This window comes from Thunnus maccoyii, chromosome 15 (assembly GCF_910596095.1).
Source record: "Thunnus maccoyii chromosome 15, fThuMac1.1, whole genome shotgun sequence".
Taxonomy (NCBI): Eukaryota; Metazoa; Chordata; class Actinopteri; order Scombriformes; family Scombridae; genus Thunnus; species Thunnus maccoyii.
Window position 1 is genome coordinate 18,602,976 of NC_056547.1, and position 16,641 is coordinate 18,619,616.

Here is a 16,641-nt window from a genome sequence, read left to right on the forward strand (position 1 = left end):
GTTAATTCGGACACTAGTCCCATTTTTCTCATAAGTAATGTTTTTTCTTAAATGGGTAATACATCCACTCAAATGTCAAGTAAGACTTCCATGCGCATGGGAACCAAACATTGAAATAAAGGCTTAATATGGGCATATCCAATGACAGATCATCTCAATAGAGATTGTTGATTTTATTTGGCATGTCAAAATTTAACACTGCAAGTGGCTCAGTTCAGAGTGACTCTCTAGAGCTCTCTCCTCAGCACACTCAGTGGGCCCACTTAAGGCTTGATAGATTTCCCATTATTTTTAGACAGCCGTGATGGAGTACCAGGTAGCACACAGACTACTCTGCTATTCTTTAAGCTTCTACTTCCTGAGTGGAAACGCTACCTTGCTATGGCACATGGATGGTAAGTGAGTCTGCTGCCAAGCTCTGGAGATACTTCTCTTCAAGTGAAACAATCACAAAAACGTAATCTGGAGACCTCGGACCGTGTTTCCATCCTTCTATTTGGAAATCAGTCTCAGTGAGATTTCAGAGAGGCTGCAAAACACTTGAACCGTGGCAGAGCACCAAGGATCAATGCCAAGCTGTAATACTAGGTATTAAATGGGATTATATTTGTCATTTATTTGACAGTGAATGGTCCCTTGGAAAATATGGGCAGATTTTATTGGTTTGTCTACTGTGTGCCAACCTTACAATCTATTCTGTTGTTTTGTCTTGGCTACTGTGCATACACGTGGGCAGACAGAGCCGATTGACTGTCAGATTGCTGTAATATGCCAACTGCCCTTGACAATAGGGCCAGATGCAGACAAGATTCAACTGCATTTCAGTAACATATTTCCAGTCTTTGACTTGCTGTAGCATTGTGTGATTTATATTCCCTTTAAAGAAATCTACTGTTGGTATTATTTCAAAGACTGAGCCAAAAAAAGTTAATGAGCAAGTCTGCATCGTCAGCATTAACAATATTTTGATTGATATACTCATTGTGAAATAGTTTTAAGTGCTTTGTTCAGTAAAACATATCTGCATTTTTCATTATATTCAAGGGGCTCCCTGGTGAGTCAGCTAATCCAACCAAGCTTGAATTCCTTACACAAAAAAAAAGATGATGCACACTGCAGCAGCACTTGCTGTTGTGCCATGGTGTGACAAAAGTTGGAACAGCAGAGAAAGAGTATAGTTTTTGACACGTTGCCCCACTGTGAGTCATACGAGGAGCCTGGAGCGAACATTTCAGTTGACTACTCAAGGGTTAGATGCCACTTCAGCTTTAACAGGAAAGTCACGCTCACCTGCTGCAGCTTTAGCTGCAAAAAGAACAGATGTGACAGTTAAGTTACCAAATCGTGTTATCCCTTTGACCATAGAAATGCACAAAGCAGCTGAATTCTCAGTATGTTTTCAGCCTAATCTCAGTTCTGCGTGAGAAGATGCAGCCTTTCTATTCATTTGAATTGGGGCAATGCGTTTATGCAGCTGGGGTGCCACTGCACACAACTTGGCAAAAAAACACAGCGGTCGTCCAGCAAAAAGTTGAACCAGACTTTTGCCGCAACGCAACCCAGTGTCATCTGGCAAGGCCAACCACATACATGAGAGCACACATTCCTGGTGGATTATTTTCTAATGTGAACACAATGTTCGACTGTTTACCTTGCAATGAAACAGTTGCCGCCCGGTGATAACTTTCCATAGTTGTAAAATCCTGTCTGTGAGTGTTACAAACCGTGTTCTGATAAATCTTTAAATGCGTTAATCTGTAGCTCCAAATTCACTTCCTGGATTGTATTTCATTGACTCACCGGTACCTCAGACAATATGCCCCCACCATTGCTACCCCTTGTACTGTTTCAACGCACAGCTGGTTTCGGTCTGAACACGGCCTAAAAAGTTGGCTCTTTCAACATGTAATGGCAAGGGCCGGCTTCAGAGACTGTCAGAGTCTGCTGCATTTAGTGGAGCTTGACCAACACTGGATTTTATAATACAATAATAATGCAAAATAATATGTAACTGAGACAAATTGGCAGCAATAAAATGAACAAATATTTTTCATAAGTATCCCTTAAAATTAGTTATCAAAAATATCTGCCTAAGATACTTAGCGGGGCATTTTCCAGCTGAAAAAATAAGGTTGTCAGTGCTCTGTGGTGGACAAAATATGTGAGGGCATCACTGTTTCTAAGTTACCTCAAACATATTTGGGTACTGCACGTCATACTTATTGGCCGACAAGAATGCAGATACTGATACACTGGCCATGTTGACCTATTGGTCTCTTAGTCTGTCTTATTATTATTGAAAAGTTGTCATCAAAAGCCTGTTGAGATTCTTCTTAACTCTTCAAATCAGGAAGCTTTGAATTTTAGAATTTCTTCACGTAACAACATTAAACACTGATGCATCGATAAATTTGGCATATTTTGTTTCTTGAAAAAATGTTTATTGGAAAAACATTTTTGTATTTCTCAGATCATGGTAGTAAAACTGTATTGTTTAAGTAACTTGATACTTGACATCAGTGTCAAATATGACTTTCAAAGAAAATAAATTATATCCCTTTAAACCCATGAATAGTGTTTAAAATGTTGAAAGTTAACTAAAATATATAATGCAGTAGTCAGTTTCTTCAGTGAAATAAATAGTTAGAACACAGAGGTGACACTGTCAGAGCATGAAAAGCTTGGTGTGTGTAGGTCTCAAGGCCCAGGTGAGCCCCTGCCTCAGGATGCTCTGTATCTGATGTTGACCCCTACTATATTCCTAGATGCGTCCCCAGGTACACCGGAGAAGGGGCAGGTGAACAGTTGAGACAGCCAGAGGCAGTTTGACCCAGCAGTCACGTTGTGTTCAGGGCACATCTCCTCTCCTTGGTTGACCCCCCTCCCTGACTTTCTCTTTGTCTGTCTCTGCCTCTCTCTGTCTCCCTCCCACCTACTATCCGGAGAATTACGTGAGCAAGAAGGAATGAAAAGAGGTATTGTGCTCTGTTGAATGCAAACTGTGTGTGTGTATATATGTGTATGTGTGTGTCTGTGTAAGGGGGTGTCTTTTCTCTACTCTAGCCCTATGCAACCATGGAGACACCGTGGCCTTGGCATGCCACAGTGGTCAGAGGAGCAAGGAACATGTTCTAACCAGCATCATATTTACCATCTTTTCCAAATGCCAAAGTCCAATCTCACATGCAGCTCACACAGAGCATGAAGTCAAAAAATTGCTTCCTTTTAGGACAGTCCATTTCAACATTTTACTTGTGCATACATTATTTTATTTGCTGAATAATGTAGATAGTAGAACGTAGCCTAGTAGTAAAATTGCACTGAACATAATATGCTGTACTGACTCGGCATTATGCTTTGGATGAGAGCCCAGGACCACAATGCTCTGTTCGCTAAGATACCAGTTAAACAGCTATGCCCATGTGTGGTCTCTCTCTGTGTGCAGCACACAAGTAGTGGCAAATGTGATTGTTACATACTTCTTCATGCTCCCTAAAAAAAATAACGAAAAATTTAAGAAATTGATCCCCATCAAGCGGATGAACAGAACAGACACTTTGTTTTTACTCATTCAAAGGAATTGTTGAAACATTTTGGAAATATGCTTATATTCTTTCTTTCCTGGAGAGAGGAAGATTGATATAAATGTCATGTCTGTACGTTAAGTATGGGGCTATTGTCAAGATGTGGTTAGCTTAGCTTAGCATGAAGACTGGAGGCAGGGGAGAAGAGCTACAGTAGCTTTGTCCAAAGTGAAAAAATGTGCCTACTAACAACACCCTGAGACAGAATATTTAAAACATAACTGAATTTATTTACACAAAAAAGAGTTAAAACAATGATGTATTAGGAGTTATGTGCTGTAACTATTTTTTTTGGCAAACAGTGCCTTGCTTGTGTAGCATCCCATAGTCTTGTGTGAGGTTGCCAGGTGCAAATCACAAATTGTCTTGTTTTTACATTTCTGTTCATGTATGGGTTAAAGCGTTTTGTTTTTTTTTTTACGTTGGACAAAGCAATGCAAGCTGTTTTCCACTAACCACATCCCGACTGCCAAATCTCAATATCAATCTTCTTATCTCTGTCTGAAAAACACAAGCAGAAGCAAATTTTTTTGAGTCAAGATATGTGAACGGCATGCACTAGAACATGGTTTTGTTTTTGTTTGTCTTGTGCTATTTCTAGCTCAAAATCTTTTTTCAGCTTTTGAGTAAAGGCCTGGACAGCAGTGTTGGTGATTATTACCTGGATGGGGTGCACTGAAGGCTTTGGTTCATGCACCAGCAATGTTGTTGTCTAGCTTGGTGCACTAAGTTCCCCAACTCGCTCTTCTCTCACCAAGCTAAGGATCTGAAACCTTGGACTTGGAAAAACAAAGTTAACTAATTTATTTGCTCATTTCAAATACTTAAACCTGCATTAACTGATTTTTTTTTTTTGGCTGCAAGTGCGCCCTCCAATTGGCCGCCCGCCACTGCTCAACAGTGCATCTTTAACAGACTCAGTGTGTGTCATTCAGCATCACTAAAGAGACATGCTACTCTATTGTTGGTCATTGTTTTTCTTAAGTAGTTGGTCATATGCACTTGGACGCAGCTAGTTGTTATTCATCAGTGATAACCTTTCTCGCTGATGTTTGCTATGGATTTAGTCTGCCTGTCCACATATTCAAATGTCATTTCTGATTGCTGCGCCAAAGCTTGAAGGCCAAACAGTGCCCTTTTCTCATACAACTGCAATGGGGTACAATCTGATAAAACTCCAAACTCATTCTACTGCTTGCCCTCATGCTGTTCAGGCTGTCTTTACTGTCCGTCAACCCCTCTCTCTCTTTTTGTCTGTGGATCTGCTAGCCTGAGTGTGTGCTACACCCCCCCAATTCTCTCTGTCTACCATCATCAGTGTCTGCCTGCTTGTCTGTCTCATTGGCTGCATGTCTGTTGGCATACATGAGCGAGTGGGCTGAAGTTCATGTCACATGCTTTCCCTCTGATTTGTAACCTTTGTCACATGTCAACCGCTTTCTCACACATCATGTTTTCTGTCTGTCTTCACTGTCCGGACATTAATCATCATGAAAATGTGACATTGAAAAACTGACATCAATGATTTAACGATAATTTCACTTAATAACTATTGTTACCGCTAACATAGGTAATATAAAGGGTAATAGTAATTTAAAAAGCAAACCTCGACTAACCAGCAAAAGGCCTTGAAATGTGACTAATTCAGTACTATGGGCAATAATTTAATATAATAATTTATTATGTCCACGTAATTGTGTTTAAATTCTAAAATTGAGATGATTATGCGGTTCACAGTTCCCATGTCTTAATGGATTCAGGTATAATAAAATCTGTGTGAGATTATTAACCGCTCTATATTCAGTTTTCTTTAATTACGCTTTAGGTGTCATCTTATTCCACACCATCACCATCAGTATCACATATTGTTATTCTTCATCAACTTGTTCTATCTCTTCATTGGAGCTATATGATTTTATGGCTGCAACAACCAGTCAAATGGAAATATTACTACATGTTTTGTGCAGCATTTTATACACATTTCCCCAAAATTCAGCCAAATAGATTTGTTTCTTTTGGTCTTTTGTTTTGGAGGGAGAGGCCATTCCTAAAAGAAATCTAAAATAGAAATGCTGTGTTTTCATGTAGCTGCATTTAAAGTTTAATAAGGACCTAGTGACAATCCTACAGTCTCAAAGAGACATAAGCACACAGAGATGCTTGCCCTTTGGGCATAAATACACAAGGATGCAAATCTGTTTGTTGGCTACATGGCTGTCAGCTTGTCTGTCTGTTGGCCTCTGTAGTTTTCCCACATCCATCCATCACCTCTCTCTGTGTGCTGTGCTCTTCTAGCCACTCTCCTTCTCTCTTTGGCAATCAGTTGGTATTATCCCTGTCATCTTGTGGTTGTATAGGCATGCAGTGATTTGACTATCTTCTCTCTGGAATTGTCTGTCTTGCTGGGTTTAACCATCTGTGTTCAATCATCCTAAAGGGCTCAAGCTACTAGTGCCACCAAATCACAGAACTCTCTATCTTTTTCTCAGGGAAATTTGGTGCTTCAGCTATATAGGTGTGTGTGTGTGTGTGTGTGTGTGTGTGTGTGTGTGTGTGTGTGTGTGTGTGTGTGTGTGTGTGTGTGTGTGTGTGTTGTGAGTCGAGAGAGGAAGAGTGTGTTTCCTGAGTTGGATGCAGCTTTATAATGTCAGGCCTATAGGCCGCTATCACTGTTCTGTCGAGCCTAGATAGGGCTCTGACTACCAGCAGACCGCTCTGAAGTCAGTTTGAGTCAGAAAAGGATTTAAAGGAATGTTATGCTGCCGTCTTCAGTGCAACCTCCACGGGTTCATTACAACAAGCATAGTCTGTCAATGCTGATAAGACACAACTGTCTTTCACTTCTGTCTCTATCGTCTCTCCTCACACACACATTGACCAGTTAATCAGAATGTATTTATTCTCTTTACCAACTGTTTATGTGGTTTAAGAGTGCATGCAGATAGCACTACTGTGTGTGTGAATGATTGTGTGTCTAGTATGTTATGTATATGTGAGAGAATAACCACATATACATAACATACTAGGCAGCAAAAATTTCTTTAAGATGTCTCAAGTTTGGTAACTATCCGAGTTTCTGCCTCTTTCTCTTGGCGTGGTGTCAACGCTTATAGGTTTTAGAAGCTGTGTAAATATTAAAATTTACACCATCTCCTTAGGGTGGGAACTCAAACACATTGACTTATACAATGTGAGTGTGTCTGCAGGTGTGTATGTGTGTGTGTGAGGAGAACTGAATGAAAAATAGCGCTGCATATGCAATCTAATTCCTAAAGAATGCATGACCAGTCAAGGCTACATATGGATGTGGTTCAGCTCAGCTTTTATGCTAAATTGAACTGCTTCCTTGTGGTTCTAATTTAACAAGGTACACCAGAAAAGAATCTGCTCCCATTAGCTGACTCTATTACTCTTTCCATTGTGTCTGTAGGCAGCTGAAAGAGCATAAAATGAGTTGAGCTTACATTTACTAGATGAGGGCATGACTCATTGTTACAGAATATGGCTGTAAATTGGCCACTGGCCTGGTGCATCTTACTAATGTTTTTTGTTCAGTAATGACCAACTTTGTGTCCGGAAAGCTGGTTATATTCGTTTGGGGCAATTTATCAAATTGTTATCGCATTGAAATTAGGACAGAAGAAATGAATTCATCTCATTGGGGAATGAAAGTTTTCGCAGTGTAAGAGTTGGTGGATGCAGCAGCTTTCTGCTGTTCTCTGCACATGGTTTTTACAGTAAACCCCAAAGGATGCAGCTTAAACATTGCAAGCTGCTACTGTATTGTAACATACTGTACTGCAGCAGACTGGCTCTAGGGACTGACTTGAATGACTCACTATACACAAAAGCCTTCCAGAGGAGGGAAGGTAGGAGAGAAGGAGACAGTGACTGCTGAAGTCACAAGGGAGGGAATTTTGAAAAAGAGAAGGATGGTGCTGGATAGGTAGTGAGAAGGAAGACAAGAAGCGGTATAGTGTGATGTGAAATGTGACATGTCCTAGTCTTTATTCTCTTCCTCCCTTCACCTCTCCCCATGTGTCTGTATCCGCTCTCCTTCTAACTCCCCTGTCTCTCTTTTCATCTCCTTGTATCGCTTTTCCAGTCTGGCTGTCGACCAGCACAGCATCGAACTCCCGTCAGCTCGCAGCCAATTTGGAAGGAATTTGCTCGCCCATTAAAGTGCATGTTCAGTGCGACTTTCATCCCTTTTCTCTTATGTTTTTTTTTTCTCTCTCCATCCCCAGCGAACAGCTAGCCACCGTTCTCCTTGCATCAATAAAGACCGAACAGAAATGCAGCTTTTTCAAGGGCACCACAGTTCAAACTCACTGGAAGACAAAAAAAAAGAAAAACTGTCCTGTAGAAATCCACATGGATAAGATAAACATTCAGAGTGTCCTTTTGGGTGCAGTCTTCCCTGCAACACTGTTCCCTTTGTGCTTGCAAGTAATAAGCCAAGATGAGACCTGGAAATGTTCCTTTTTCTGTTTGTTTTCACAAAGCAACCCATATGCTGGTAGAGTTTGTGTAATGAGATCAACAATCTGAGGTGCGCTGAAAGATGGGGCTCAAAAAGGTACCGCAGATGGAGATTTTCTTTTCTATATTAACAAGGACAAACATGAAAACTCCCACAAATAAAATGATGCTGACAGTTACATCTGATCAGCAAGCAAACAAAACCAAGACTGCACTTATTGTTAGATGTTACATGTTAATTCTCTCCTTCCCGTCTTCTCCTTGCGCAAAGTAGTGTCCAATTATTTCTTACCCATACACATACATACAGCAGTACTGCAGTAAAGTAAATATGTGTATCTATCAGTAGACAAAAAAATGAACCATGCTGTTACCATAGATGAATGAATAATGTTTCTCCTTTCAATTTACACTCCCACATTCACACATGTGGAAATCCTTGAGTTTGACTGCTAATGGTTGAATGTGATGTGAGTTCCTTTGTTAGGACTCTGTTCCTAATCTAAACTGTATATTCAATCTTTTTTACCCTGGAAAAAAGTGCACATTGAGTTGCTGGTGTTACTCTTTTCAGGAGTCCAAGTAAAGCTTAAAGAAATCAGATATATAAATTAGACAAATGAGTAGAACAACAGAACACTTGCCAAGCAAGCAGTTATTGTGATGAATGGCTGCAATGTGTGTTTAATAAAAGCTCCGACAGTCCTCCAGGATGAGCTTGTTCAACACTCACTTTTATCTTGCCGGCTTTGCTTCCAAAGAATTTCTTACCATTATTAAATGACAAGAGTGACGCAAATGTACCACTGGAAAAGAGGCTTTGAATTGATCCACTTTGAGTAAACTTGATTTTTCTTCCACTACCACCCACTTAATCACACATTTATGCTTCATACAAATATACACGTAACTATACAATTGGACGAGCCAAGGACCAGAACAGAAGAAGAATGATGCTGATAATGCCAAACTTTCTCCTGGCTTTGCCTTTCAGTGAAATTCAAGTCAGTAGTCATGGGAGGCAGCCACAAATGTTTCCAGCTTTTGTTACCGACTGATTTATAGTTGGTCACTGTGTCCTTGAGGTGTTAGGCTAGATTTCCTGCTAACCAGTGGGTGGGCTCTGTCCGTGTATTGTGTTGCTTAAAGCAAGCTGTTGATGTAATTTTTATGGCCTCATAATTGCCATACTAATTAAGGACAACAAACAGATGAGAGGTGAATGGTTGGGAATCGACCGGTTGTGTACCAGGGGAGGAAGTGACAACAACAGGACGGAGAGACTCTGCAGTGTCAATGTGAGATTGGAAAAAGAGAGACCGACACATTGTGAGTTTATATACAGAACTGTGTGTGTCTAGGAAATCCTGAGCCCAGGAAGTTTTGAGAGCTTTTCTCCCAGATCAGAGACATCAGAGAATTTGATAAACTCTTCATTGTGACATAAGGGAGGAACAGGGACAATTGGGCCACTTCAGAGTAAGAGAATGTATTGTATATTCCAACTTGGCTCTCACATTCATCACATTAGAATGCAGATTACGCCTTTTTCAAACCCTTCTGTATCTAAGCTGATATAGCACGGGGGATGCAACTGAACCAAGAGGGAGTAAAGTTTTTTTTTTAGGTTATAGAAGTGTTTAGTTAATCATGCCAACAAGCAGCCCTGCTGGAGCTCTGATGTTGCATTTAAAGCAACATTCGTGCTTATTTCACAGATTTCATATTGCGTAAATCCTCGGTGTGTTTTGGAGGCTTTGGGTCAGAGGGTTCGGTTGGTACCGCTCATTGGCATTCATACACTGCCGGAGTGCAGCAGCCGCACAGCAGCCTGATACTGTATGGTGAGGGTGTATGTGAAACAGAGAGATAAAAAATGAACTGAGAAGACAGACTTTAAATGAATAGACTACTGCAGTGAAATGTGAACTCCTAACCTTTGGCCAGAAGGCAGCTTCAGTGAATGAGCAGCTGTCTAGGAACAGGAGTTAGAGCTGGAGTTGGAGTAGAGCTGGGTATCAAACCTCAATACTGTTGTGGTATTGACTGCAATGTGTCTGTAGGGCAGAATATAGAAAACTGTTAGTAATTAAAGTTGGCATTGAATGTCTGATCAGATTTGTAGTTTTGTTTACTTATTAATCAGTCAGATATTTTCTGATTTATGTATGAATTTAACTGTTAAGGCAAAGTTCTCATACATTTGACATTTGCGAAAGTTGGGGTCTTTAAATTAAAAAAAAAAGTTTTGTAGAAAAATGTGTTTCTACTTCTGTTAAAGTGAAGTATCGAAAAAAGTATTTTTTGGGTCAGTGCAGAAACTCTGCAAACTGTTGTGCTATTGAAAACTTTAAATCGATACTCAGACTTAATAAGAAAGGCTTGGTGTTTCACTGACAAATGTAGACTGAATATGCAGTTTTCTCTGCCTCTGCACAATGAGAAAGACAGAAGGTCTTTTGACACACACACACAAACACAAAGCCCTCTCTTCTGCGATGGCACTGTATCAATATTATGCTCCCTCCACCCTGCTCTGTTCCTGTTTGCACAGCCCAGTAAATGTACCCACCTAGTAATCCCTAATGGAGGAAATCCCAGGCAGTGGTTATTCTCTGCTCTCTCTCCCTCTCTCTATTTGTAATTCACACTGGACTTTTTCTCTCTGTTTGTCTTCCACGGACACACTGTATGAAATGTGTTAAACTAACTTCACTCTTCTCTCTGCTGCAGTGTAGAAGTACTTGTTTTTTCAAACAGGAAGATCTGTAATCAGGTTTTCTCTTTGACCCTTCTTTCGTTTCCCTCTGACTGTCATGCAATCTCTTTCTGTGACTTTCTCTTCCTCACACTGCTCCCAGAGACGTGCTGGTGTTTGTGTACCTGCACACACTTAAAGGCCAGCTTCTTCTCTCATGCTCTCAAACTGTACAAGTCCTCTTCGAGAGCATGCATGCCTTTCCCAGCATTCAAACATGCATGTAAAGTTGAATGCAAGACACTCAGATGCACACCAAGTCCTGCAGAATAACGGAGGACCTGAGGGCAGGAAAAATGGCCATCAGTAACATTTACCATATGTCACAGAGATTTTAATCAGGTCTGTTGTATAACATTAATGCCACCTAACGTTGAACAACAGTCCATTTATAACGTAGACCTGAATTATGTGTCGCTGTGGCCTAATTCCCTTTGTTTGGCCTCTTAATGTCCTGCCAGCCATCGTTTGTGTTTTCTAAGGAGTATCCTGCTCTGTGCGGATGAGTCAGTGGAAAACACTGAGCTGTCAGGAAGGGGTGTTCTAATACTGCAATAAAGAAGACAGACACATACATTAAGTGATGAGTGGCAGATCACAGGAACTGCTTTATGAGCACTTTCAGGGTCATGATCTTGCTACAGAACAATAGTCGGTCAGAGAATGGGGAACAAGAAGAAAAAATGACTGACAAGAGAGCAGCAGGGTAACAGTTTATTCCAACCATGTGCTTGTAGGGGACATATTATGCTTTTTGTGATTTCTTTTTGTTATTTATATACTGTTGCAATGTCGGATATCTATGTTGGTCAAAGTTCCAAAACTTGAGGTTAACGTATGTAGAAATGCTCCTTGCAAGTCAAAAGCCAGGGCGTCAACCTGCTCTGAATGCTTCTCGGGGCTAACCAATCAGACAAGAGTGGGCTCATCAGGATGGGGGCCTTAAAGAGACAGGGAACTGTTGTACAGTGTCTTTTTTAATTATAAATCATGCAGAGATATTCCAGTAGAACCCCAGATTACAAATATAGACCTGTAAATGTGCATAATATGTCCCCTTTAAGCGACTACCCATTGTGAAACTTGCATGTAAACACACATTGACACACATTAACAACTCCAGTCTTTCATTACGCCTCTGAGCACCTTTGTGGTTCTCCTTTTTTTGGGTGTATAATTTGGTCAAAGCACATAGAGTTCAGGGTGATGTTGAAACAAACATCCCCTTCCATTTGGTGAGTGCAAATGTATGTTTTCTTTACGTCTTAACTTTTTTCCTGCGTCTCTTTTTATGCTTTATCATAATTGGCTTCCTGACTGGTTTATACATAAGGTACCTCAAATTGTATCTTATTTTATAGACAGGAACAGTAAGACTTACAGATTTTTGACCTATTTTTGATCAATTAGATTGTCACCTCCAACAGTGTTTAAGTAATAAAGTCTGTTTTTGCAATGTTTTATATTATTTCTGTCATACACAGAGGCAACATTTTTTACACAATCCAGTCCATTTTGAATTTCTTAGCAATGTGAAGAGTCTGATACTGAAATTCCTCTGTATCCATCTTTGACACATCCTCTTACACATTGCACGTTGCATACCTATTTGTGATATTTGTTATAAAACAACCAAATTATCACTGCATTTCTCAACAAAAAAACATATTGCAGTGCATAACAAGCATGGATGCTTTACTCTGTGAAACACCTTTAGCAGCGGTGTTAAACATGTTGTCAAAATCAGTTTAAAGGACTTTAAAACTGAGTGATACTTGATGAAACTGTCAGTGCGGATGATGTACGGTTTTTATGTGGGTCATGTCTCACAGGGCAATAACTCAGAAGGTTTGCTGCTCAGCCCCATGCAGGCTTTAGTGTTGTGGCACTCAAGAGTCAATAAGCATTGGTTTATGGTCAAACTTTGTAGCCTGAAATTAAACAGTGTGTCAAGCAAGAATGACAAAAAATATGTATTTTGGAGATAACAAAAACATTAATATCTACATGTCATGCTGGATTAGGACAATTTGTTTGGCCACAATCTTGCCAATTTTGTGTATGTTTTTCCGCTACCTGGGACATGCTGATATGTAACAATCCAGTCAACTTTCCATGTCATCTGAGGGTTAATTGTGTGATAGACTTTTAAATACATCTCAGCAAATTTCAAAGGGCTTTATTCAGATTTTTTAGTGAGAATAGTGCATCAGCCTGGTGTGTTACCTGGCGTGTTATGCTCCTGTGACAGGATGCTGCTCGTTCAAACAGCCATATGAGCTCAGCAGAATCAGCATGTGTTCTTTAACTCACAAAGACTTTTACTATGTAAGATTCCCCACTTAGACCACCTGGAGCTGTGCACCACCCGCCACTCCCTTACCTTAATGGTTTGACACACACATGCACGCTCACACCCACAATGAAAACAGCTGGAGAGAGTGGGAGCAATCAGTAAATAATTAATGATAATTGGCTCTACCCATTCATAATTGATACCCTCAATTACCACTAAGAGGCTCCATCTGAGTTTTGTGTGTGAGTATTCATGTGTAGCCAGCAGTGGACTGTCTTGTATGTGTCACAGAAGATATGTGTGCACATTCCATCTGCTGCATTTGTTGCTGTTCTTCTTTCGCATTTTATGAAATATTATGTGAGTGATGTTTGGGATTGGGTGCATGTTTGTGCTGTAGACATGCATCCTTTTTTTTCTGACACACATATTTGGTTATCCACGTGCCTTAACCCAAAATGTTATCTCCACTTGTAGCTGTACAGACAGGAAAGTCCTCTGTCCTGATAATCAAATGGAGTGGGTGCTCCAGACTCAACATGCTCCCTTATCTAAGCTACTGCATGGATTTATTCTTAGCATTTTGTTCACCAAGGAAATATTTCTCTTTAGTTTTTTCAAGAAATTTTGATTCTAGTTTGGCAATGTTTAGCCATGCAACTTGAACCATTAGTCAGTTTATCTTTCAACAGGAAATTAACAACTATTTTGATATCTGATGAATTGTTCCGAGTCATTTATCCAATGAGAATGCCAAAAATTCTCTGGTCCCAACTTCTTAAATATGAGGATCTGCTGCCCTCTGTTTTATATCATTGCAAATTGAATATTTTGAGGTTTTGGTCAAGAAACAGTATTGAAACTGACATCACCTTTGGCTCTGGAAAATTGTGTTGTGACATATTTATATGGTCTAGAGTATTGTTTTGAGATTTTTTCTTTGGGAATATTTACAGACCATTACAATGGAACCTGACAACCATAGACTGTATATAAAAATGGACGTAGCAAGGTGTGATGTCACCCATTGATTTGCATTGGAGCTGGTTTGAAGCCCAGAGTTGCTGCTTCCAATTGGAGCAAGGACCTTCCAACTAAGGAGTGCAGGGTGTTGCCTTTCACACTCCGCACCCCGCTATCTTGGACAGAAGTGAATGCTCGTTTACTGGGAACACTGAGCTGTGCACACTTGGGCTAATGTTAGCTACTTTATCAAAATTGTGATAACAGGGCAGGTATTGTAATCATGTGACATTAAGCTCAACAAATATTGCAACAATAATCTGGCTCAGTGCGAGTCCCAGAGTTGGGGAGGGCAGCAGATGAGTGAACTTTCAATAACAGCTGTCAATCAACACCCTCATAGCAGACATCAAAGACTACTATAAGTCTTCAAATCTTATTAAAGGAGCAATAATTGCCAAATTGACCACCAGCAAACTTATTAGAGAGCCTGAATTTAGTGATTGAGAACATAATGACTTGTTTAAAAAAAGTTATTGACTTAGTATTTCTAGTAAGAAGTTGACACTTTTTTAAATGGGAGTCAATTGGAGCCAGAGATTTTTTGGAAGGAGCCAAAAAAGTGGCCATCCGTGACATTGCACTTTCAGGTACACTCACACTGGCTTTAGCTTAAAGTTGTGGTTTTTGCTCCTTGCTAACAACAGGTAATTTGCTTGAAGAGGTTTTGAGTTAAAGGTTTAGTGCAGCAATTTAGTATTGCACTACCATAAAGTTTGTGGACTCACAAAGCATCACAGGTCGATATATCCTCACTTTTAGTCCCTGGGATTAGAGGGTGGATACCTGATCGGAGTCCGTTAGGACCTGTTGGGACCCGTCGGCACCCATCAGGACTGATGGGTCGGGCCAGGTTCGGACAAAAATTTAGAAATTATGTTTGGGTTCGGGTCAGGTTCAGTCATGTCGGCTGGGCTAGCCTACTTGACATGGTGTTTTAGGTTGTGACTACCTCGTGATTGACCAAAAAATAACCAAATTATCACTGCATTTCTCAAAAAAAACCATATTGCAGTGCATAACAAGCATGGATGCTTTACTCTGTGAAACACCTTTAGCAGCAGTGTGAAACATGTTGTCAAAATCAGTTTAAAGGACTTTAAAACTCAGTGATACCTGATGAAACTGTCAGTGCGGATGATGTACGGTTTTTATGTGGGTCATGTCTCACAGGGCAATAACTCAGAAGGTTTGCTGCTCAGCCCCATGCAGGCTTTAGTGTTGGCTTTATTCAGATTTTTTAGTGCTCATTCAGCAATCCGAGCTGAAGTAACTACCTTGTCAATCACAAGGTAGGGTGTGACTACCTGGAGAGCTCCTCCAAGATGGCAATGGTCAAAATACCAAACTCCAGGCTTCAAAACTGGAGTCCACACACCAATGGATGATGCCATGGTGGCCACTTAAATTATTTTTATTTAGTCTATGGTTTGGACTACTTCCTGTAAACAGGCAAGCTGTAACAATTGTGTGACAGGGTAAGACAAACTCAGTGTTTCAGTTTATATTAACTGCAACAGGCTCAGGTCAGGTCGGTAAAAAACACAATGCCTGTCGGGTTCGGGTCAGGCTTGTTTACTACTGTCTTGGACTTGGATCAAGTTACGCGGCCAAAACTGCACTCTACTTTATAGATTAATTAATGTCCTACATTTCCCATAATACAACTCAATAGCTGATGACATCAGGGTTATGTTCTTTCAAACTTCGGAAAGTTCAGAAAGGACATTATACAACTGTTTTCTCAGGCTGAGTAGTACTTGTCGTGACCAGTAAACTGAACCTCATGAGTAAAATCAGTGAAAGTCATTGCTGCTGTGTTGGCTACAATGTTATAATGATTCACAGAATTTTTATTTCTTTAAAAGTAATGTTTCTGAGGTTGTCTTCCCAGACAAATAATGTACTTCAACACCCTGTTCTTTTACCACTCATGTTCCTGCAGATCACCACTCTGATCAACCATAAAGATAAACCAAAGAAGTCTGAGCGCACCTTGGCAGCCATACACAGGGTGGGTCAGGCAGTGAGCGTGGCAGTGGGACGTTTTGTTGCCGTCGGGGAGGCCATCGCCACAGAGAACCAAGAACTGAAGGATGAGATGGGTCAAGCCTGCTTCGAAGCACGCAGAGCAGGTAGGCTACTTTTATGTACTAGACATTTCACTGAATTGCTGCACTTAAACCTAACACACTGTGAAGTGTTTCTCTTTAGTAGGAGACAGGAGTAGCTCTTATTTTGTGGTCACAAATTTAATTTGTAAAACTATTTGAGGGTTCTTTATCTATGAGGCCTCTTGATTGTGGATATTATATTTTCCTTTCATAAGCATGACTGTGACTTTATAATGGAGGGTGTTTTAGCTGGTCAGCCAATAAGACTTAAGTTATTGTCTCCTCAACAGTGTTTATTTGTTAAGACTAACTATGATGGTTTCATAAAGCATCGGGCATTACCTTCAGGCTTCACAGCTTTATCAAATTTGAGCAAATTTCAAT

The 16,641-nt window shown here is 40.3% G+C and overlaps 1 protein-coding gene across 3 annotated transcripts in view; it reads left to right on the top strand.

The window, feature by feature from the left end:
• Positions 1-16,641, top strand: part of ctnnal1 (catenin (cadherin-associated protein), alpha-like 1) — a 57,655-nt gene that overhangs the window by 17,164 nt on the left and 23,850 nt on the right. For all 3 annotated transcript variants that reach the window (XM_042436646.1, XM_042436647.1, XM_042436648.1), the window contains one exon: positions 16,089-16,278. In XM_042436646.1, the coding sequence (XP_042292580.1) occupies positions 16,089-16,278 (190 nt within the window). The remainder of the gene's footprint in view (positions 1-16,088; positions 16,279-16,641) is intronic.